General features: G+C 38.9%; 1 protein-coding gene across 4 annotated transcripts in view; it reads right to left on the bottom strand.

Annotated features, from left to right (window-relative positions):
• The window catches only part of LGR5 (leucine rich repeat containing G protein-coupled receptor 5), a 136,846-nt gene extending 114,019 nt beyond the window's left edge, over positions 1-22,827 (bottom strand). For 2 of the 4 annotated variants that reach the window (XM_050934750.1, XM_050934754.1), the window contains exon 1: positions 22,385-22,827. In XM_050934750.1, the coding sequence (XP_050790707.1) occupies positions 22,385-22,602 (218 nt within the window). In that variant the 5' untranslated portion in view covers positions 22,603-22,827. Of the gene's footprint in view, positions 1-3,790; positions 3,889-4,062; positions 4,118-22,384 lie in introns of those variants that run through there. The other 2 variants (XM_050934782.1, XM_050934773.1) reach the window with 2 other exon arrangements.
• Between the last annotated feature and the right edge of the window lie 2,316 nt (positions 22,828-25,143).

Raw genomic sequence — 25,143 nt, 5'->3', positions numbered from 1 at the left:
CCCGTAAATGTAAACAAACTTGTTTGTCTTTGCGATTGGCTGAACAAGAATTAGGACTGAGTGAACTTGTAGTTTCTAAAGTTTTACATTGTTTTGTTTTTGAGTGCAGGTTTTTTTACGTAATTCTACATTTGTAAATTCAACTTTCATAATAAAGAGATTGCACTACAGTACTTGCAGTGCGGGAACTGAAAAATACTATTTCTTTTGTTTCTTACAGTCCAAATATTGGTAATCAAAATAAATATAAACTGCACACCATATATTTTGTTCTGTGTTGTAACTGAAATCAATATATTTGAAAATATAGAAAACATCCAAAAATATTTAAATAAAAAGATATTCCATTATTGTTTAACAGGGTGATTAATTGCGATTTTTAAAATTGCTCGACAGCCTGTGTGTGTGTGTATATATATTATGAAACAAATGTTAACATCTCAAATCTCCATATCTGAGGAGGTAGAAACAAGACTGGAGAATCTGTTGTCTGATAGACTTCTAGGTCAGAAAGGACCATCATGATCATCTAGTCAGACCTCCTGTACATTGCACGCCCCAGAACCTCATCCAACCACTCCTGTAATAGACCCCTAACTAATCTTTGGCTGAGTTACTGAAGTCCTCCAGTCAGAGGATGATATCATACTGGAACATATTTCTCCAATATGTCTTGGTAGCAGGGGAAATTTATTCTGCAAACTCTGTCAGTGCTTGGAAGTTTTTATTTTTGGAGAGCAATGTCTGTGATATAGAGCATATGCCCCTTTCTGTGCATCCACACCATAAAATATTTTTCCACCTATCTATAATGGCTGCTTTTTTTTTCCCCACAGGGGCATTCTCTGTATAGTCGAGCTCTCAATTTTAACAGTTCCTAGCACAAGGTAACGCCAATCCTGATTAGAGCCCCCTGCTACAATATAACCATAGTATAAATAATGAATACAGCCCTTATAGTTATTTGATTTGTTAAATATGATCTTCTCTTTACAAAGCTTGCCTAATGTCTATCTGCTTTTTAAAAGCCAATTATATAACAACATTTTCTTATTTATGAATACTAGGTAAAGAAAAAACCCTACAAAATACACTCTAGCAAATATTTTTATAACCAATTTCATACTACTCAGCTTTCAATATATATAGTTCAGATGTAATTATTTTCTGCACGTGCACATGCACACACACACACACACACACACACACACACACACACACACATTCACTTTGGTTGGGTCCTGCTGAAGTCACTGACCAAACTCCTGCTGATTTCAAACAGCATATTGGGCTTTGTGTGTGTGTGTTTTTTTTTTTCCATTTTCAGTAGCTGAGGAAAATTATCTAATTTTAATGAAACCTCCAATGAAGTCCATAAAAATTCCTGGTGAATTCTAAAAGAACCTCAGGTGCTGTAGGAAACGGTGACAGATAATCTTCCCTGGGCAGTAAAGTGCTATTGGAAGAACTGTGTTTAAGAGGGGATGTAACTTTTCTTCAAAGTTCTCGTGACCTTTATGAAAAGAATAGCGATGTTAAGCCTGTGTCCTGTGGAACATTTCAGTTTGGCTACTTATATTCTACTTACTAAAAATGCTCTGTGTCTGTATATGGTATTCTTCTTGACTTCTTGAATTGTCCTAAAATGTTGGTGCAGTGTCTCAGATTTCAATCATTTTGTTTATTATTAGCAAATCAGTTTTTAAAGTGCTTTTGGATTCTTCTGGATGAAAGGAACTATCTAAAGCATAGTTAAACTGGACATCAGTTAAAACTGATTCAAATGTATACATTAATTTACCAAGTATAGTGAGAATAAAGGTTTGTGGAGTAAGGAAGTTAACCTTGTTAAACATTTACCATTCAATTTCAAGTCCTGACTGCATATTATTATTAGTAGTAGTTTCACATTAATACCTAAAAGTCCCCATTGATATCAGTACTGTATTATCAGTACTAATTACTATACAAAACAGTAAAAGACAGACCCTGCTCCAAAGAGCTTAGCTAAGTAGACAAAGGGAAGTGAAGTCACTCATCCAAAATCACACAGCAAATCAATGGCATGGCTGAGATTAAAACCAAGGTCTCCTGAGTCCCAGTCTAGTGCACCATCCACTAGAGCACAGTACCTCACCTTTGAAATACCCTCTCTACAATGGGCCTTCATAAATCATGTTTAAGGAAACTATGGTTAAAAACTATAACAACCAATACAGGAATTTCCACTAAAAGTACAAATCAGAGACTGCTTGCCTTTGATAACAGCTGTATAATCAGTGACAGCATATGCTCAACATATCATTGACAGAGTACTAATCAATTGTGACCAAACATCAAAAATGACATGACCTAATATCTATTACAGGCAAAATGTAAAACCTACTTAATTTTAAACTGTTTAGGGTGACAAATAAATAATTGCAAATACATTTATGTTTTAAATGCAAGCTTTTTTTTTTTTTTTTAAATTAGGGCCTGATCCTGCATCCTTTACTCATGCTAGTTATGGGATTTATGTGAGAATTATTTGCATACTTATGGGTTGCAGCATTGTGTCCTAGCAATTTATCATATATCTACAATTGAATGAGTTTATAGTGAAATAAAATCTTGTACTTCAAAACCTCTCACCCAAACCATCTAAGCTCATGGCTAAATAAGCGGTTGGAGGGGTCAAGGAAAAAAGAAATAACTGTTCCCAAATGGCATACTTGTGGCTTCATCCTATAGTGCAAACATTTGAGTGTTTTAAGTCAGATGTCTACTCAGATAGTTCATTATACAGCTTGTACACTATACAGCAACAAGTTAGTTGTGTCCAACAATGATGGCCATGCACACTTATAACTTATGTATGTATGACTTACTGGCAAATTTCAATTAACAAATTAATTATCCAAATGAAACTATAATGAACGACACTGAACTACCATTAGGAAAATTAAACGTAAAAAAATACCTCTGCATGTTATGTTATGTAAAGCTAAAGTATGCTTTCTCCATAAACAAGAACAGAACCTGAATACACTAAAACAGATGATAAATTACTTTTCAGAAACTTTGTTTTATTTGCATAGCATTATAGATCATGCTTTACAATAGAAACCTAAACACATGGAACTACCTTCAGTCAGGGCCCCTCTTCTATGTCACCATCCTATTTTCAACTAACAATGCACTCAGATGAGTCAAAAACATGTACTTTGCTCCCACCATTACAATTCCTACTTTCCTTTTCTTTACCCTTTTCAAAAACATGAAAGCATTGGATTGCTAATTACTTTTATCCAGCCTATAGGAAAATTAGTTTATCTTCTTGATCAAAGCAAATTAGGCAGATCATGGCTGATTAGAATGCAACAGTAAAATCTCCATACTTTCTATTCCACCCCCTTTACCCAGAAATAGGGCCTGTGTCAAATATGTAGGTATTTCCCACGGCCAGTCTGGACTCTGTTTCCAACAGGCACTGGGGCTGGGACAATGGTTCTTACACAGACACTAAAGTTCTTTAGTTCAGTCATTGTGCAAGAAAAGAACTGGTAACCCCTTAGCTAGCATTTGATGAAACATCTAGATTTACATATTTTCCTAATTGCATTTTTTGAATGTGAGTGAGATTTATCTGACCAGAATTAAATGCCTTCTTTATTCCACTATCCAAGGCAAAATACAAGTCCATACGCTGAAAAAAAAATGCATGCAGAATGATCTCAGCATTACAATTTTGGTTTTCAATAATGTGGGGGAGGAGAGAGGTTAGAGTATGAAAGGAGGAAATATATACCTTCACTTCTCAAAGCATAAACATTGTTTTCCATAGAATGACTTGCTAAGCTGCTTCCAAGGTACTCTTTTTATTTTAATGCTGAAAACTGCTCCCGGTCACTAAGTTCTATAACCAACATTTTCTATTACCAAAGTGCTGCAAAATTAGTTCCTTGTCCCTCATAATTCATTTTCCCTAAAATTTGTGTCCTATGGCTACAACAGATTAAAGGTAGGCCATCCTACTACTTTATTTATAATCAATTACTATAAATTAACAGTAAATCTTACATTTAGCTCCATTTAAACTTCACGTGCAGCTGCCCATTTGAAAATAAAATGGTTGCCTTCTTTCACTTCAGTGGGCACAATACAAAACATCCATTGAGCTTTTCCTTTATTGCAGCTGCCAATGCCCAGCTGACTTTTAACAAACCAACCAAGCGGAATAACAATGCAGCTGCAACATTTTATGGTATTTCAGTTAGTTCTCTTTTGAGACTGAAGGTGTTAATTAGGAATCAAAGAATACAACCCTGCCAGCTTTCTTTCACAAACTATACACTGGCCACTGCAGTTTTCAGGGAAAAAAAATAAATCTAATAAAGGGACAAAAATGTTGTTTGTCACACCAGTAACGTGTACTTAAGACCCTTTGATCATGAGCTTTTTATGTAGTCTTGTCAGATAGGCTGAAAACATTTTTCCCTCCCTTTTCTTCTTTCTGCAGGCTTTTCTGAATACTGATTCTAAGGCTGTCTGAAAAGGTAAAAACCCCAATACCAGTGAAATATTTTACAGGTGAAAAATAGCCTTCCTGAGCAACCCAGTTTTGTTAAAATCATATCAATAGTCCACATTTTCCATTAAAATATAAGATATTCGGAAATACTTTGTATGTGTCTTTACTATATGATTTAATATTCCAAGTATTCCAACACTTGCAGGTATTTCAATATAAAGTATTATTTAAATTACAAAGTTGCTCATTATTATGTGGAATCATATTTTGCATGAATGTAAAAATAATGATGTAGGAGTTTACTTTCTGTTGTATAATATTAATTACATATTCATAGTTACATGTATACTATCCAATGTATATTTGCTATTTTTATGTATACTTATTAAGCATGACCGTATTAGAGTGCCGTATATTCAAAGGTAACAGCATGAAGTCATTACCTTTAATCTTCAGTCAAAATTAAAAGCTTAAAATAAGTTTATGAAGTTAGCACTGCTGGGAATTAGTCAAGCTTGCTAGCTTTCCCAGCAAGAGCTTTTACTGCTAGATGCACAAATCATGCCAAAATCCATTAATCCTCCCACAGAAAGGCAGAAAGACGCTCTGGTTGTTGATATAATGTTAATGAATTGAACGGCCCTCTAAGACTACCTGCAGAGTTTTCTAAACTGTAAAACAAATAACGTCATTTTAAGTAACAGTCCAGAAACATAAATAACTCTATTCATCTTAAAAAGAGAGTGTATGAACTATGAAGTTATGAGATATATTGGTAACCACTCCACTTACCTTATAATACTTTATAAGTAAAACCTAATAATTATATATTATAGAAAAAATTATTAAAATAATGGTACTTATTGGGGTTCAGTTATTTGGGAGCTCAGGTGCAGTAGACTTGATATTCAAGAGAATGTTAAAACACAGATCTTTGTGATGAGATTAGATTTTAATCAGCATTGACATTACGCACAGCACTATGTCTCATGAACAGTGAAATCTATCATTGGCTTTTATAGCAGATATAAGCATAACAAAATGGTTCATCAGAAAGGGTTCTATTTATACTAACACCATGAATTTTTCCCCTCAATGCCTTAAGCCTATTATTAGCATAATTTCATACACTACTAAAAATCAGTAAGTGTGATGGAGAAATGCTTAAACTTAAAAATCTCATCAAACATTTATGCACAGCGTTAAATTCTCATACAGTATTTTCTAGAGTCCTGGGACTCAGGGCTTCTGCACTGCGGTGGGGGAAGAGTGCTGGGACTCAGGACTTCTGCCCCACAGGTTTGAAAATATTCACCAGAACTCTGCTCCGGACAGCTCTGGCTGAATTTAAAGTCGTGTTTATGCATAATTGTTATTTTTAGTGAAGTTTAAATGGTTTATTATTATAAAGCTACTAAAGTATATTTTGGCCCGTTTCCCTTTTTTTTTTCTTAAAAGACATCTTAGGACCAAACTCTGGCTTTTAATACATTTGCATGGCTCCCTATGACTTCACCGCAAGCTGGCCATGCATGTCAAAGATCAGAATTTGGCTTGATTAAAAAAAAAAAAGATACACAAACAATTTTACAGGGATGTTGTCCTTGTAGATTAAGCCTTTTTTATACATGGAATAAGGTTTAAAAAGCACATACACTTTAAATTGGCTACTGTAGTTACTTGCCATAACTTTTATTCTGTTATAACATCATTTTGGTGTTGCAATGTCAAAAATAAATGAAAATATACCTATGAAGGAGGCAAATGTATAAAGAATACATTACTATATTAAGACATTCATGAAGTAAATTTAACTCAAGTCTTGGAGATAAAAATTTGTTGTCCTTTTATTTAGGATTTTATACAGTTATGTTAGTTATTCCGTAACTAGCTGTATGACCTTTTCTATTATAAGCACAAATTTGATGGAGCTCTTGTAAAAATGCTCTTGTGGATAGGCAGAGGATAAATTAAATTGTGTGGAAGTTTGGCATTAAATGGACAAAGTGTTTTTTACATGTGGTACATTAAGGGGAGGAAGAAGTGTTTTTCCTTTTTTTTCAGAAATACTTTTTAGTCATAGTTCAAAAATGGCTTGATGTTTAAAGTCAACTTTTCTTTGACTCACAAGTCTAAGAAGAACTAGTGAGTGGGATTATTTTTATAGCCACGGGTGAAAATCTTGCATTTACTTGTTATTAAAACTTAAACTCCCAAGAGTTGGCAGAATTTCTAAACTCCACTGTTATAGGCTGTGAAATTTATATGTAAGCACTTATTGTAAGCCCTTATGGTGGGATTTTTAAAAATGGTCAGTGGTGACCTAACTCTGCTCCCAAAGAAAGCAATGGGAGTTTTACTGTTGCATTCAATAGAAGCTGAGTTAAGCCAAAGTAGTGTGCTTTTGAAAACCCCATCTCCTAGGCTTAAGGGTCTCCAAGGTTATGTCTATGCTGAAATCAAACACCCACGGCTGGTCCGTATCATCTGACTTGGGCTCATGGGGCTTGGGCTACAAGGCTGTTAAACTGCAGTGTTGATATTCGACCTTGGGCTAGAGCACAAGCTATGGGATCCCACAAGTAAGCATGACTTCTACACTGCAATTTTATGCACTGCGAGCCCAAGTGAGCTGACACGGGTCAGTCGCAGGTGTTTAATTGCAGTGTAGACATATCCCAAAGCTCCACATAAACACTTGACTGAATCTAAATGTTCTGAGAGCCAGGTAGTTCCAGTTCAGTGGAATGAGAAGCTCTGTTGGCAAAGATAACCCAAATAGCTCCTGCTCACGGAATTTAGCTACCTATCTTAGCTACATGAAACACCATCACTCTCCCTGTGTTGTGCCACAGCAGTTAAAATCAGTGGATGTGCTTGAGCCAAAACAAATGGTAGATTCTATCTTGGTACTTTCAATGGAGAGCCTTTGCTTCTAAATTCTATTCCCCCTTTGGTCTAGCAGGTTCCATATCTGTTTACTTTCAGGACAGGGTTTAAATGCCATTTGGTTTTGCAGGTTTTTGTCTAAGGACACAAAGCCTATACTCTGTTGATGGGAACCATACAAGAACCTGTACAGATAGGACAGTGTTAGTGCGAAAGTTGTCTCCAATTCTGGGAATTTTATTTATTTTCATTTAATGTTAAGTAACCAATTTTGTAGAGTTTGTTTTTTAAATGTATGTGCTTCAGAGACAATTGTGATGGCGCAGTTTTACAAGTCAGAAAATAAATATACAGGTCAGACTTGTCTCTTCCTTGACTCATTTTCTCACTAGGTTAACAGTTCACAATATTTCATGTCTTATCCTTCACATATAATCCACAAACAATACCTCGAAAACCAGAGCCCAATAGGAGCCAGCCACCCTCATTCTGCTTCTCTTTCAATCACATGCATTATAATAAAGTTTCTGCAGACTAAATTAGGCCAACATCTGTGCAATCCCACTGTGTTAAGCTTATGCCCTCAGTGATTCCCATGCAACTCCATTGACTTGAAAGATGTGCTCAGGTGCAATTGTACTTTAATAAACAATTCCATTGATGGAATGGAATCTGCCTCTCATTCAAGTTTCTCTGTATTGTCTCTGTGAAGTAACACAAGAAAAACACATTTTTGTCACTGTCATCAGTGTATATAAATGAATGCACACAGGCAGCAGGTTTAGGACTAAAATATGACACTGTGTCAACATGGCACATACAGCATATCATACTATTTTTGTAGCTGCTGACCAATAATTATATCTACTTTCATTCTTTATAGAATCCTTTCAGAGAACTATTATTGCTGCAAAGTTAGAGAAAGTATTGTACACAAGTCTTGACAAACCAAGAGTTTATATGTTGCATCTCCATTCCTAGCAAGACAAACGCAGTGAGCAGACAGATTCTACAATCAACAAAGAAACTTACTGTTAAACTTATCAAACTTCTTTTGCAGAATTAATTTCCATATGAAACTACACTCCAAGGGGTTTGATATCTGTCTCTCTTCCTTCTTAAAGAGCAATCAACATCTTACCCATGCACTTATTTACAGAAGACTAATGTGACCATCATCTTAATGTAAAGTATGCATGTATAGTTCCAAAATATAGTGTTCTTTTCAACAAAATTGTTAAAGATGAACATTTGACCTAAAACAGGTGAGCATATTTAAAATCTATATAGTTTCTTGAACAATTATCTTATTACAATAAAATTATTATTGGAAATAAAGCAGGTAAGATATTTCTCATTTTCACTGTATACATGAAACCCATCTCATATATATTATAGGTAATTAGTTCAATAAAATTTACAACCATTCACTGAGACTTTTGGGAGGCTTGCTTATAACTGCCAAGCTCTTTAGATCTGATGATGCTTAGAAGGTCTGGTAATTTAAGAGTAGCAACAGGAGTACAACCATTTTCAGGACTACCTGTATCCATTAAATGCTGCTATCAGTTACCTAGTAGTAAATCTATTGCTCTGAATTCATGTCTCTGTAAAGGAGCACAGAATTTGGCCCTGTGAATTTCCTGAAACAAAATTAGTTTCCAGTTACATGGCTGCTTTAACATTATTAATTCCAAATGGCTATTGTGTGTTAACCTGATAGTTTGTCTCACAGATTCTGGAATTCTTAGCTTCTCTGGGCAACTCATCTCTAAAAAGATACACCAAAAATAAAAAGGGCCCATAAAAGGGCTACAAAAATGGAATAGAAAGGCTACCATGTAAGAAGAGACTAAAAAGGTCAGGACTGAATAGAAGGAGGTATGCCAGAGGTCTGTAAAACAATGATACAGAGAATCTCAGTTGGGCATGTTTACTCCCTTCTCATATTACTGGAACAAGGGGACACCCCTTGAAATTAAAATCAACAATTTAAAAACTGATAATTTACTCTATATAATTAAGCTGTGGAATTCAATGTCACAAGATATTATTTGAGGTCAGTACCTTAGCAGGATTTAAAAAAAGGTGGGACATACATGAGTAATAATAATTTCCACAGTTGCATTAAAATATAGCATGATACAAATTTCTGCTTTAGTGCATAAGCCTACAATTAAATATCCGGGTTTAGGAATAAACTTCCCCTGAAGCATTTGGTACTGGCAAATATTGGAATGGTATATTGGATTAAATGAACCATTGGTCTGATCCAATGTTCCCTATGTTCCCAGGCACAGCAGACTGCGCTTGACAACTTAATTCTGATTTCTCCAAAAATCACTACTTTTCTGTATCCCTCCAGACCTTTTAAAAGATTGACCACAGTTGACCAGAGCTCAGATAGTGAATTGCAGTAGACTGGACAGCCCAATCTCCACTGCAGTCTTCTTTGAATTTACTAAGTTCTAAGAGTTTTTGGATTAGTGTTGAATTAGGAACACTAGTGTAGAACCAGGCTATGTCTTCACTACCGGCCATACTGGCGGGCAGCAATTGATTTCTCAGGGATCGATATATCGCGTCTCATCTAAACGCGATATAATCGATCCCTGAACGAGCTCCTGTCGACTCCGGAACTCCACCAACGTGAACAGCGGTAGCGGAGTCGACAGGGGGAGTCACGGACGTCAATCCCACGCCGTGAGGACGGTAGGTAACTCGATCTAAGATACTTCAACTTCAGCTATGCTATTCACGTAGCTGAAGTTGCGTATCTTAGATCGATTTCCCCCCCTAGTGTAGACCAGCCCCAAGTCAGTGTTTTGAAGTAGATGTTAAGAAATGTAGTCAGTCAGCTGGTATCACCAGATATTACCAAGTCTTTGCACCATCTGGGGACTGCATACTTGCAGTCTTAACCCCTGTCTTTCAACCTTTGCAGTTATTTAGGTTTTCTGATTTCAAAAGTGACTGTCAATCACAATTTTATATGGTTTGCTTAAAAAAATAAATAAATAAAAGAAAATTGTTCAAGGGTCAAGCAACTTCAGAATCTTTTCCCCATCTTGCAATTACATTTTCTGTATCTCACAGATTGTGACTTGCATAGGAAATGATCTTCTGATCTCCATTCTTCATCTCATCTCTTAAAATGGTACCGAAGCTAACCAGACTACATAATGATTTTGGAATAGGGCATTAGAGCATAATATGAGATAGTGGAAGAGTCTTCTAATTCAGATTTGAGGTCTTTAAAGTCTTCCGAAAGACACATAGCCAAATAAATTTAGCACCTTGTCTTGTCAATGCCTGTAAAGGTTTACTTAAACTTGAAAACTCCTTTTTAAGTCTGGAATGATAACTTGCCATGCACAGAAAAAACTTTTCAGTTTCCCAACATAACTTTTCCACTGATGGGCCAAATTTGTAAAGGTATTTAGGCACCCAAAGATGCAGATAGGTGCCTACTAAGCACTGCCTAGTGGGATTTTCAAAAGCATCTAGACGTCTAAATCCTTTTGAATGCAGACATCTAAATAGATTTAAAAACCTGACTTGAAGAGCTTCTGAAGAAAGAAATATATCCATAAACTTACTTAAAAAATTTAACTTTATAAAGTCATATTGAAAAATTCAGACACTAAAAAAAAAAAAAAAATCCTTCAGAACTTTTGCTCTTTTCTATTTCATAATTTTAATAATTATAACTACAATATAAATATTTCAACTGCAGTTGAAATAATTAGCTCTTGTCTGTTCTTATATTGAAAGACCTCAGCTGTTGAGATTTCAAGAGTCTTTTATGTCTTAGGCTGTCATGTGGAGGAGATCTCACCATGCATCTGGAGGCTTCATCTAGTGCAAGTTGATGGTTGTTTAAATCCTATTTTGAAACTGCCCTTTAAGAAGGAGCAGGGCCAGTGTACTTGTGCCACATCAGCTGTCCCTAATGAGCTTTAAAAGAGGGTACCTGGGCCTAGAAAAGGAGAGACCCAGAGTCCTCTCAAAGGGGAGTCAGTGACAGTCTGAGAAGTGAAGGTGTAAAATCCCCTGGGGATTATTGTTCAGGGTGAGCTGAAGAACTGTTGTTTATTTGTTTGACCTCTGCTGAGAAATAAAAGTGCCTAAAGGAATTTGTGGGCATGACAGAGGGGCTTCTGCAGGCTGGGGAGAAGCCCTGCCATGTTACATTGTGTTTATCAGATATATCATGCTATCTATGGTCAAGGCTGCTTTGGTGCTGCAGCAGACTAGAAAATCTCTGCAGTAGCTTCAGGTATATTCAACAACTGAGGTTTTTACTGAATATGAAAATAAATATTGTCATATTAAATTCATTTTACTCTGCCCCTGAATTTTTGTACTACTCAGGCCAGCACGGTGTGACACTCTTTCTCCATCTGGTGGTGGCTAGGCCACATAGAGGTTGATGAGCGTGCTACAGCCTTGGGTGAAAGAGCTAGGTCCTTTTGCTCAGGAAGTAGAGGTTCATGCATTACAATCCATTGGTATATATTTTTGGACTGACAATATAAAACTGCATCAGGAAAATTAACAGGGGAAGCTGGAGTTTTGGCAGCTGGGCAGAAAACATTTGGGACTTTCATCAGTTGAAAAGGCTTCGGACACATTTTGGGATTGTGGGATAAACATATTAACTGGATGGTTCTGTTCAAAAGATAAATGTACACTGCCAGGTCTGTAGTAGGAGGAGTACTGTGTGCACCTGGTTAACAGGTACAGTACTTTTATGTGGATGGGTGTGACAGAAACCCCAAAATAAATAATAGTGTATGGAGACTCCAGCTTAACAAGCTTTCCTCTGAGTTTCTGATGGCATTATGTCTTGCAAAAGCCTCCAAGGAACAAGTGGTTCTCCACTGCCCTTTGAACAGTGTACCCTCTCCTCCCCAGGGCTGCTAAGCCTACATGAGGGCACAGTTGATACTTTGGCCCAAATTCTGGCTCTTGTGTGCCATTCCTGTGGTATAAAGGGGTTACAAAGAGGTTGGGATGATGTTCCCTCCCTCCTGAATGGCTAGAGTGTGCTCTGCTTGATGGTTCTGAGCAGTGGAACAGGCCATAGGCAGCCATGGGGAGGTCCATTGGCTGCTCTGACTTACTCAGGAGCTGTGCTGGCTTGTGAAGCAGCCCAGAATCTGGGAGTTTCAAATGGCTAAAAGCCACCTTTGCCCTCCTGATGCCCTAGCTTGCATGTTAGGCACTGCACAGAATCTGGTCCCCATGTTCCTTAGGGAATTGTTGTTTTTGATTGTGTATCTGTTAACTTACTAGCACATATGTTTTTTTCATGCCAATTTCCTTTCCTTCAAAGTGTTCTTTGGCAATTTCACAATCTCATACCAATTTCAGAATGTAAAGCAGTTTCATTTAAGACCTCACAGATGGTTATCTCAAAATCAGTGCATGTCTATCCTGAATTAAATTCTGTTATTTTTCACTTTCAAACTAAAATATTATGTCACTGCAGCTTGGCGCATCCCTAGTCCTTACAGTTTTTGACAACATAATTCAGTACTATCAGATCCATATTGCTGGGAAAGAGGTTTTTCCTTTATGAGCCCTCATTATTATTCTCTTGTGTTTTCCACATATAACAGATACCTCGTTTATCAAAATATTAGTCACATGACAATACAAAGACTGTTTACTTTAATTGGTTTAATCTATATTAACTTATGTTTTGTACACATGCCTTAATGCCCTTTTAAAAACTCTGAGCACTTTTAATGCAGGAGCTGTGTATTCTGAGATAATCAAAACTGTTAAATAATATTCATTATAATTACTGTCATCATGAACTTAAGCAATTACTCATTCACCAAATCTGTTTGTGTACTCAGCAGATGGTGTTGTCTGGATAAAGAATGAATCATTTTCCCAAGAATAGGCACACAATGGCCCAACAACAAGCTCTGCAATGAAACTAATTGTGATGTATCAGGAGTCTGACCCTCCATGAATAAAGTCAATGGAGTTTTGTTCTTCATTTAACTGGAAGCTAAACTGGCTCTTAATCAGTTACCATACTTTTATCAGAACAGATTAAACTAACAGTATGTTGAGAGCATGAAGTGTTTTACTATCTGTTATGCTTTTCATATAGGGATATGACATTGTGCATAATACCATCCAGTGAATCTCAATATTACAAAATCCTTCTGAAATCTGATGCTTTTGTAGCATTACCCTATGGCCAGACATGCAGGAACATAGAACAACATGACTGTAAGATGAGATATTAAAAGATCAACAATAAACGGAGAAAACAGATTACATCTAACTCCAAGTTTACATGATTTGACACAGATTGTCTATAGACTGCCATGGAAGGCAAGACAACTGAGCCGCTAATGTGAGAAGAAATGTGACTCTGGTAATTCTATTGGACTCAGTACATCAGTTTATGATGCCATGTATAGTGCACTTATCACAATGGCATTTCAGTGTCATCCATAAAAGCCTGCTGAATTTTTCGTTAACACCATCAAGAAAAAGTCACCATCAAATACAAAACAAAGTCCCATCTGCCTCCACTTAACTGATAATCTGCATAGATAGCCACAAACATTTGTGTTGATACAGCACAACAGTTTTATGGCAGAAGCCTGCATCCTGACACAAATAGCTTGAGGAGAGAAGACTGATACTTGGCTGTATGTTTAAGATCTTCGCAAGAACGAATCTGACTTTTGGGTTGCCTCAGAAAAACATATATTCTGCACAGGAATAACAGATAAGTAGCTTGCTCCCTCTTTAATGGCACATTTTACTCTATAAAGCAGCAGACATTACTAACTTCACTTTTTATATTGTGTTTTAAAGCTTTTCTGTCATTCAATATTCCAGGGCTGTACATAGACTGTACTAATTGTTGTGAGCTTATTTTGTCTTTGTGTTTTAGCAATACCAATTTTGCACAACAAAGTTTGTTCCTTTAGTATAAGCATAGAACAAAGGAACAAAGTCTGACCTGGTGTAACTCCACTGAATTTCATGGAGGCCACATCCCTCAGTGCCCTCAGCCACTGGATCTGTACCCCTCCATTAGTCTGCTCCCAAATCCTCCTTCTGCTGCAACTGATTCAGGGCCAGTGCAATAGGTGCTGCCACAATGCATTAGGGGTCTGATGTCACAAGCAGGACAAGGGTGGTCAGATCTAGTGGTCAGAGCAGGAGTTCAGAGTCAGGCCAAGTCTAAGGCAGGCCAGAGAATGAACTGAGAGTTGGGTGTCAATCAGGTTATCAGGAGATGAGGGCTGTGCATCAGGTTACAGACAGCAATTGAATAGCAAAGTCAGGGATAAACTAGGATCAGAAGCCAGAGTCTAGAATCTCTCACAAGTAGGATCTGAAGCAGAGGAAGGTTATTGCTCAGACAGTGTCCCTTCATGGCTTCCTGGTTTAGGGACTGATATTGGCCAATCAGCGGGTTGTGAGGTGCTGCCACTCAGGTCCTGCTGGGTGATACTTCTGGCCTATCTCCATGCCCCTCCCACTCTCGAAATGCTCCCTGGACCAGGAGCTGAAGGGAGGGAGGTGTAAGAGCTAGCTATGCTGATTCTAAATCCATTGGCTACTTGCAGATGGTTTTGAACTCCTTTGCAGTGCCTGAATAACACAAAGGGAGCAGAGACAGGTGGTGTCTCAGACTACTCCAATACTTGTTAAGGGATTAAATAGTAGGGGCCAAAGTTTAGACCCCGATTCCTCCATAATGCGGAACCATTTCATTGCCCACTTGCTTGCAGAAGTTACACAAAACCTGATGAAGAAGGTTCCCTTCTGAGATGGCTTTATAATGGATGTAAGTGGAAGCCAGTCCCTAGAGGTGACATTCAGAGAGGTGCTACAGATGCTCAGTGTCCCCTTACTGCTTTCTCCTCCAGTACAGTGCCAGTGTTCCTCTCTGACAATCAGCCAGGTGGGATTTCAGAGGGGTCATCAGGCTAAGAAAGGATCTCTTGGTTACCAGCTTACAGCAGAACTAAGAATGGTCCTCCCAGGCAAACATGGGAGAAGGGCGAGAGAGAGAGTGAAGGAGGGTGGGGGAAAATCAATAGGAAGATTTGGAGGCAACTAAACTCACCCACTGACACAGAGTGTTGGCCCACCATTTGTTACTCTGAGTTGCAATTTAAGAGTGGTGAGACTACTAGCTTTCAGTATGACCTTTTTATTTTCAAGTGGTGTGTAGCTAGGAGATTGAATTTTTTTCTTTCCAGTATGGAACACAGTGCTGTGATATTTGCCTTTGTCATCTCACGATTAGATTACCACAACATACTATATCAGGGGCTTCTTCTTAAATTCATTTGGAAGCTGATGCAGAAGGTGGCAAGTCACTTCTTAAATGGGTATCTAACTGCGTGTATATTATACCAGTACTCTGTGATCTGTATTGGTTACCTGTTCATCTCTGGGTGGAGTTCCAGGTGTTAGTTTTGACCTACAAAGCTCTAGCTGGCCTGGAACCTGACTGCTTGAGAGATTGCCCCTCTCTCTGTGCCAGACGGTCACTGCTACAATCAGTGGATGTGCTCAAGCTGAAGCTTTCTTAATATAAAAGGAAAGGGGGTTGTGACAGGGCATTCTCTACGAGAGCCACATTGCTTTGGAACTCGCTCCCTGCTCTCTGGTCCAAAATCATTCAGGTTTGTTGCCATTCTTTTTATTGGGCTTTCGGGAAGGGAGGTGTTGCTTGAGGGTGGTATTTAAGGAACGTGGTGTATTTTTCCTTATTTTTTTTATTTGCTGGGAGAGATAATTAGCTACTGTCACACATATGGAAATTGTTGCTGGTTTGTCTTTCTTTGGTTGAGTTAAAAAATAATTGTCAAGGAAAAACAGAGACTAGGATAGGTGTCTTTTGTCTGTGGTTATCATCCCGATTCATAAATAATGTTAGGCCCCTTTAACAAAGGGGGCATTTATTTCTATTCTCCTACTGCCTGCATAGTGGAATTGCACAGATGTTACTCCTGCCTTGTATATAAACTGGACAGAACATTTAATGTAAGGCTTTGTCCAGTGAGATGTTAATCCTCTAAGAGAGGATAAGAATGTTTTGAAGATGTCCCTTCGTTCTCAAGGAGCCAGTATATTTCTTCTATAGCTGAAGACTATGATTAGTGAATTTGATAGGCCAAAAACATTGCACCAAATTCTGGTCTCAGTTACATTAGTCAGAGCCAAAGGAGCAATTCCATATTTGCAAAAATGTAACTGAGAAGAATCTGACCCACTGAAAGGAACAGCCAACCTTAAATTGTATGTAAATAATCTGTAAAGAATTCAGAAAGCAGTGCATGTGAATGAAGAATTCTTTTTGGTGAATAGACAAGTAAAAAAGAAAGCATTTTGGCTGCAAAATTGGGTAGCGGTTTTAAGCATTTGAAAGACAAATGACATTGGAGAAAAGACTGGGTTAACAAGGGAACACTTGAAGAAAGTCTAATCTTAGTTGGCATGCTGACTAGGAAGGTCAGCCCAGTGCACGCGTTCTCAGCTGGAGTTGGGCTCCCTCTGCCAGGCCAATTGTCCTCTGCACTTCAGATACCAAACTAAACTGAAGGTGCCTTCACCCTGCCAGCTCCTTATATTCTAGCAGCTTAAAGAGAGTTTCCTTTTTCCTGTCAACTTATGTATAATTTCCTTATGCTACAAAGAAGGGAGGTTGTGTGTGTGAGTGCCCTTTTTTTTTCCTCTGAATAGCACAAGGCTCTTTAGAAAGCAGTGTAAAGACTCATTCTTTAATACTGTGTTCCCAGCCAGTAAGAGTGACAGCCAGTCACTTTTTAAAAGAAGCTTTAATTTGTATTTTGTTGATTTTCATACTCATTCTTCTGTAAACATGAAGAATGCAATTATGATCTACCGATTTGTATTTTAAAAACTAAAAATATTCCTATTAGGACATATAAAACATTTGTGATTTAAAATATACCATGAAACATTCCAGTTTGTACACACTTCTAATTTATATATACACATATAAATGTCATGAGCAAAATTTACATAGGGGAAAAGAATTTGAACAATTTTCTTTTCAGAGTAGGTTTTTAGGGCTAGATTCTAATCCTGATTTCAGTGCTGTAAATCCAGAGTAACTCCAGAATCTGGTCCTCAGTCTATTGAAACAGTGAAATTATATTAGCCACCTTTCTGGGCCAACTTTCCAATTATCAATTTAAATCATATAGTAGCCATTTATTTTATTTCAGGTAGAGGACAGCAAGAATTGTTTAGAATGTTTGAAATCTGTAAACAAGTATTTTCTAAAGATAAGGCAGGTATTTTACTAGCCATGCCACACCTGCACATTGTCAATTGATCTAGAGGTTGCAAGAAGACTTATAAAGGCTTGCTCTTGCCTGAGACACTACTCTGCTATTTGATCTCCTTGATAAACTGAAATCACTTCCAGGATATCTCAGACCATGAGGCACACAGGACTGAGTTTGTATCATAGGGTGGGGAAAAGATAAACAGAAAAATGTGTAAGCTTATTCAAAGATTGTAGTGGGCAGAGGGGGTTTTAGGTATTCTTGCAGTAAATATTACCGTAGCTCTTTTCTTGTAAATGTCTCAGCAGTTCACTTTGTTTCTGGGAACAGAATTCTACTACTTTTTAAAATAGTGAAATCTTTAACTTTCAAATATTCTAATTCAGTCCTTGAAAATTTTCCATGTGCTTAATAGCACATATTGAATATATTGTTGTGGAAAATGAAAGAAGATGAGAATTTGTTTAAATGAGACTATGTTGTAACCATTGAAAAACAGATCACAAACTCTTTTCATATATTTTACCAGCACAAATAAATTTTATCTTCTTAATTTCAAAATTAGTTTGCCTTAACATCAGATGGCACTTCTTTGAAACACTATGCAAATCAAACTTCTAATTGACATATGCCTAAATAAGTTTATAATTTACTCACAGTTCAATCTTTATTTATGCAAATAAAACTTCACATAAATGAATTTATGAAGCAAATCATAAAGGAACAAAACAACCAAATCATACTACTATCTATATCTAAAATACAAAATTATGAAAACAGTAAAAGGCCTATGCCTGCATTTCTCTTGCACTCACATCTCTCCACCGAATTAACTGAGAGTTTAGGTGTGCAAGAAATGCAGGATTTGTGCTGGTTGGGTAGAACTGCTATTTCTAATAATTTAATCTGTCTCCACAGTGGAGATAAATTATAAGAAGTTGCCTGTTCTTGGTAATCTAAAATCGCATCACATAAGTTTAAAAAGCAACTCTTCAGTCAGCATATTAATAAAACAATTCTTAAACTTTGAAGTTGGCCAGATTTTATTTTTTAGAATATCAGTTATTTTGGAGATGATGGGTGGTTGCATGATTGAAACATAGAACTGAGAATCAGGAGTTCTGGCTTCAGTTCCTAGCTCTTTCACAAACTTTCACCTTGATGTTGGGCAAACCACTTTCTGCCTCGGTTTTCCTTTTCCATCATAAAAATTCAGGATAATACTTCACTAGCTCCCAGTATTGGAATGAGGCTTAATGGGAGTTCCACGTGTGAGGGACTTACAGATCCTGGCTCTTAAGTGTTCACTGTAGTACACTGATAAGAAAATGACATACTGTATTCTTAACTTGCAACTGAAGTCCCTATGCTGCCCTCTATCAACAAATGGAATTCACATTAATGTCAACAGGAATTGTGTACATGCATTTAGCAGATTATGTGGGCTTAAGTAAGAAAAATAGAAACTGAACTTTAAAAAAATCACATAGCATGTGATAGCAAATATACAACTTTGAACAACAACAAAAAAATCTTTTTATAAGAGAAGGGAGAATTGCTATGTAAGTGGGAAATGCTGAATTTTCTAGCTGGGTCCTTCCGTAGACTTCATTAGCTATATGGCCATAGCACAGTGTGCTCTGACTTCAGTCACTATAATAGATCATGATAAACTAACTCATCTCCTTTATCTCAAAATACAAAGTTCAGGATACCTGAACAACCTTTTTCTGTCCATTTTTAATTTCCATTTTCCAATTTCTGATTCTCATCAGGAAACCACTATCTCTTCTCTCTTTTTCTCCATCAGGCAAACTATTCAGATAAGATATGAGAGGGTGGAAATATGACAAAATAAGAACTTACAATAGATAGTACTCCTGATTATGTCTATTATCAGGTCAAATAGGTACAGGAAAAGGTCTAATAATAACACAGGTTTCACAGGAGGGGGAGTTAGTGTAAGGGTTTGGACTCAAGCACTCAGCCTGTTTTGGGAGAAGAATGATTGTAATTAGTGAGGGTAAATATCTCTGTTTTTCAGCAAAAGAACTATGAAACGTAAAATCTGGCTGGCAACTACCAAATGAAAAACACTTTTGTAGCAAACACACGTTTTAAAATTTGTCATTGCTTATCCACCTAAAGAAAATGAGACATGACAGTTCTCTGTTTACACAAGGCTGGAGGTACTCCACCGCATAATTAGACAATGTTTTATCAATCAAATAATGATAGTCCTGAACAAATGTTAAGAAATAGTATCACATTCTCATTAATGACTTTCTAAAGGACAACTGGAATAATGCATATAGATTGTCTTGGTCCTTTAAAATTCCTCCTTTTCTGCAGTGGATTTTCTACTCTTCAGGATGTAGTCCATTAAATAACAGTGGATTTATGAAAAAAATCTTAAGAGACCCTTTCTGCAAGACATGAGGAATTTTAGAGGGCCAGAACTGCATAAAGGGTAGCACCATTCTTCAAGAAACAGATTAGTAGAAAGATGTTTCTTTTAAACAGCAGCAGTCCACAGTACCAGCATCATGCTCAGCTATACCTTCCTTTTTCACACATTAGTTAAGAAACAGGCCCTCAAGAAATGGGACACTTTCCAGTTTTAGCATTTATCCCATCAAGTTAAGTATTTTATTTCTGTCTTTACAACATTCAGAATAGTTACTCCAATTATGACTCTTCAAAGCACACAGTAAGCATCAAAAGCTGTTTCTCTCTTATACTTCGAGCCCCAGCCTGCTCCTTTTGAAGTCAATGGCAAAATTCCCATTTGGCTTCAAGACTATACCCTTATTCAATATTTTATTGTGTATGTGAAAAGTTCTGTTTTATTATAGAGTATAAACTATCATTCATTAACAACTATCCTTGTTTCTTAGAGTAAGTTTAGACTTTTTCAAAGTAGTATAATAAACTAAAATAAAATGATCATAATAAGTAATGATCTTAATAAATAAGAATCTTAACACAAGGCAACTTAACTGACGTAGTGAGCAACACTCTAATAGGCTAGCAAGCCTCGGCTGGTAGAAAATAATAATATTTACATTTTCTAATTATTTCAATGTCAGAGCAATTTTAAAAACTTGTGTATTCCTGTCAAGTTACATTTAGGAAACACAATAAATGAACAAAATCTGTTTTACCATTACTTGAGAATATATCACCAAATTTAAATTATAGCCATAGCTCCGAACAACATACATTTAATATGCATATTCTTCTTTTCAAATAAACAATTTTGTTTCTTTTATCAAAGCTATTTTCATTCAATTTAGCTCCTTCTCAATATATGTTTAGTACTTAGAGTTTATTATTCACACAGCAGCTCTACCTTTTTTGTGTTACCAAGTTTCATGACCATAGGTGAAGGGGAAAATGAATTCAGAATGGGTTTTTTCCCCCCACTTGAAATTTGAATTGGTAATCCCATCAAAGCATCTTTATGGTAACTGTTGCAACAAGTATGTCAACAGACAAAAAAAAGCATGGATAAACACATTAAGCATCAGATATACTATATCCAGATGCAGAGAACTTGGACTCCTCTGCAAAAGTGCACACAATCAGAAATAGACAATTTATAGTGTCAGTAAAATTAGTGCCTTGTACTAAATAGTTTCAAAACAAAAACCACGACAAGCAAATCAGTGACACACACACACAAAAGAAAAAAAACGAAAAAAAACACTGTTATTTCTTTCAGAATTTTCACTTGTGCTAACTCCTATCCTCAAACCCAATACAACTCAACACATACAACAGAAAATGTACAGTCTTTGAATTAACTGCAAGCAATTCAATAGAGACTCAGCTGACATGTTCAAATCACGCGAGTATCTCTGTCATAAGAAAGACCAGGCTAGAGGGTCTGACATAAAGTAACAATTATCTGACATATGAACAGCTCTTGTGCTTCCAACCACCTGTTTCAGCACGGAGCTAGTTTGATCAGGAACACGTTTAAATTCCTGTTTTCTCCGCATGTTCTGGATGATGGATTTACTTGTTCTGAATGACAAAAAGCAGCAGCGCTGTATTTGAATGTTAGCGCTGCATTTTACCCGCTCTCGCTTCTTTATTCTATTCACTTTCAAACCCCTAGACAGATCAGTTAAAGATTAAATCAGCAGCAGTTCAAAGCCTTGTCCAGGGAAGCAAAGGTAAAGATAACGTACGTGTAGCTCTAATCCAGGTTTTGCTGTTGCCTCACTTTTAATTACCCAATAAATGGCTCATCATACAGCAATCCTGTAAATATATCAGCCCGTCTGGTCTGGGTAACGCTAGGGCAGCCCGACGTCTCTAAACGCTTTATAACCAATTTCTTGATTAAAAGGCGATTAGGCACTTACTGAAGTGGTGGATGTAGAAGTGGATTGAAACTAGTCAGCCCTTGAGCAAGATAGTGATAGGGAGTATTTCCTATGCAGGCGGTTGTCATCTGGGGTTAGCGCAGAGAGAGCAGGCACATCTGGCCTTTCACAGCGCTCTCCCTTCGGCGCAGCTGGAGCGGAGCCCGCGCTCGGCAGTCTCCCCAGGTGCACGATCGGCCTCCACCTCGCGGGCAACTCCCGGGTGGTGCCTCGCTCCCTACCCTTGCAGCAGGGGCCTAGCACCAGCTGCCGGTCCCCACCCCCCACTCCCCACTTACAGGTAGGAGGTGAAGAGGCTGAGGTTGGCGGGCACCGCTGTGAGCCCCCGGTCGGAGCAGTCCGCCCTGAGGAGCATCCCGTCCTGCTCACACTGGCACAGGGTCGGGCACCCCCTCTGCCGCCTCCCGGCGGGGCTCGCCAAGCCCCCGCTGCTAGCCCCAGGCAGCCCGAGGAAGCAGAGCAGGAGCAGCGCGCTGGCCGGGCAGGAGGTGTCCATGGTGCCAGCGGGCGCTGGTAGCCGCGCGGCTCTGCACCGCTGTCCTTAGGGCGCTGTTTACAACCCCCCTGCCCCGGCTCAGCCGGAGCCTGGGAAAGAAGCTGCCGCAGCCCCAGCTGCAGATGCTGCAAAGAAGCTGCCCGCCCTGACGCAGGGAGCTGCTGTTGCTCTTGCTCTTGCAGCCGGAGCCTGGCCTGGAGCGCGAGCTGCTGGAGCCCGAGCTGCCGCCGGCGCGCTGAGCTCTGGAGCAGCATCTCAGTTTACAGGCTGTTTTAAAGAGCCGCAGCCTGCCCCGCGCGCCCACTGACGCCGCCCAAGCTTTGCCCGCGGCCGCGCTCCTGGGTCCTGCCAGCGCCTCCGGGAGTTCCAGGAGCGGGAGGGGGGAGGCCGGGAAGGGGGCGTTCTTGGCCTCTACCTGCAGCGCGTGCTGCCTGTGGAGCGCGGCGGGCGGTGCCCAGAGCAGGGCCAGCCCCGGGGCGAGGCGGCGGAGGCGGGCTGGGGCTTGGAGCGCCAAAGGGTGCGGGGAAGGCCCTGCCGGCTCAGCCCAAAGGTGAGAAAACGGAGTAGGGCAGGGAGCTGCTTGCAAACCAGGCAGTGCCGCCAGGTTCTTCCTGGGTGCCGTGTGCCGCCTTGTAGCGAGCTCCCCCATCCTCAGCTGGAAGGCACGGACTGAGAGCACGGGAGCAGCATTGGGAGCCCATGTTCCCAAAGTGACTAAGCCGTTTTGGCTCCTTTGATGTTTTTACCCTTAGATTTTATCCGGTATTAAGATGAAATCACACAAGGGAGGCTTCTTGGGAAGTTTAATTTCACATGTAGTTGGCCTTGTAGTAAAAAGCACATTTGAGGACAGTTTGACTGGCCTCTGAAATGCTTTCAAGTTAAATGCCACCACATGGCTCCAGCTTCTGGCAGCACGTGGGACCCTCCTGGTCAGAAGTCAGACAATCCTACAAAATTTGGGACAAGTTGTGTTCTTAGGAGGCAAGCAGCCAGTATGTATTATTATTATTATTGATTGATACCATTATACCTCTGCTTCATGGGTTAGCACTGCAGAGATAAGTAATTTTCAAACAAAAATGGTATAGTGTCTGGGCTGTATAGAAATGTGGCACATATTGGGCTTGAAATGAAAGACATTTCTCATTCTGGGAGACAGTTTAGTGGCATGTCTGACCTGATCAGACCAGCTGAAGTAACACTATACTTACAGACAGAACAGGCAGTTGGGCACTTTAGTATCTGATTAATTTGAGTGGCTACAGGCTTTGAGAGGGGTGTTCATTTTCCAGTCATAGGACAGAAAAGCTTGTTGCATCAGCCAGAAAACCAGCATCACCTTTACTCTGGTAAAATGCAACACCAAAGCTCATTCTTTGCAAGAGCAGAAAATTCCTGTAACATTTGCTGCTTTCACATTTTGAAAAACAAGCTCTAACATGATATGCATAGTGATTTTGTACTGATTCACAAATATACAGTATTTATTTTTATTTATTTAGGGTTAGAGCAATATAAAAAGGGATCATCATTTAAAAATATATTTCAAAAGCTAAAGGAAATTAGGGGCAAACTTCTATTGTCTTTCTATGGGTATGTCTACATCTACAATTTTGCAGCGCTGGTTGTTACAGCTGTATTAGTACAGCTATATAGGGCCAGCGCTGCAGAGTGGCCACACTTACAGCAACCAGCACTGCAAGTGGTGTTAGATGTGGCCACGCTGCAGCGCTGTTGCACACCGCGGGGAAGGAGACCTGCTTGGAGGGGGGGTCGGGGACGCCAGAGCACACCGCGGGGCTGGATACCTGCTGGGAAGGAGACCTGCTTGGAGGGGGGGTCGGGGAATGCCAGAGCACACCACGGGGAAGGAGACCTGCTTGGAGGGCAGTGGAGTTTGCTTGATTACCAGAGAGGCTTCCTCAGGTATGCTGGGATACCTGCTTATTCCACAGAGGTCAACAAAAACGCTGGTGAGTGTCTACACCTGATGACCAGCGCTGGTGATCCAGCGCTGGATCCTCTACACCCGAGGCTCGATTAGGTGTACGGCCAGCGCTGCAAACAGGGAGTTGCAGCGCTGGTAATGCCCTGCAGGTGTGTACACATCCTAAGTTGCAGCGCTGTAACCCCCTCACCAGCAACTTTGTAGTGTAGACAAGGCCTATGAGAGCTGGGTGCATGACTCTCATTTGTGCCTTTGGAAATCTCTACCTAAGTTAATAAGGGTTGGCTTTGCAGCTGGTGTAAATTGATGTAGTTCCATTGACTTCAGTGGGGTGGTGCCAATTTATGCCAGCTGTGAATCTGTTCCTACATTTTTGTAAATCTTAATAGATCTTTAGGGGTGAGACTTTTATTTCTCAAACTCAATTAGACATGAGTTTAGGTAGTAAATGTGTTCTTATGGTACATTAGGCTGTATCTATTGGCATAAAGCAATTCAAAATTACATTTTCAGTTTCATGAGGCCAATCCTAAATTTTGATTGAAGGTCAGGGATTCCTGTAATGAACAAGGAGAACCTTGCCCATGGTA

Source organism: Gopherus flavomarginatus, chromosome 1 (assembly GCF_025201925.1).
Source record: "Gopherus flavomarginatus isolate rGopFla2 chromosome 1, rGopFla2.mat.asm, whole genome shotgun sequence".
Lineage (NCBI taxonomy): Eukaryota > Metazoa > Chordata > Testudines > Testudinidae > Gopherus > Gopherus flavomarginatus.
This window is presented reverse-complemented; position numbering and strand designations above follow the sequence as displayed.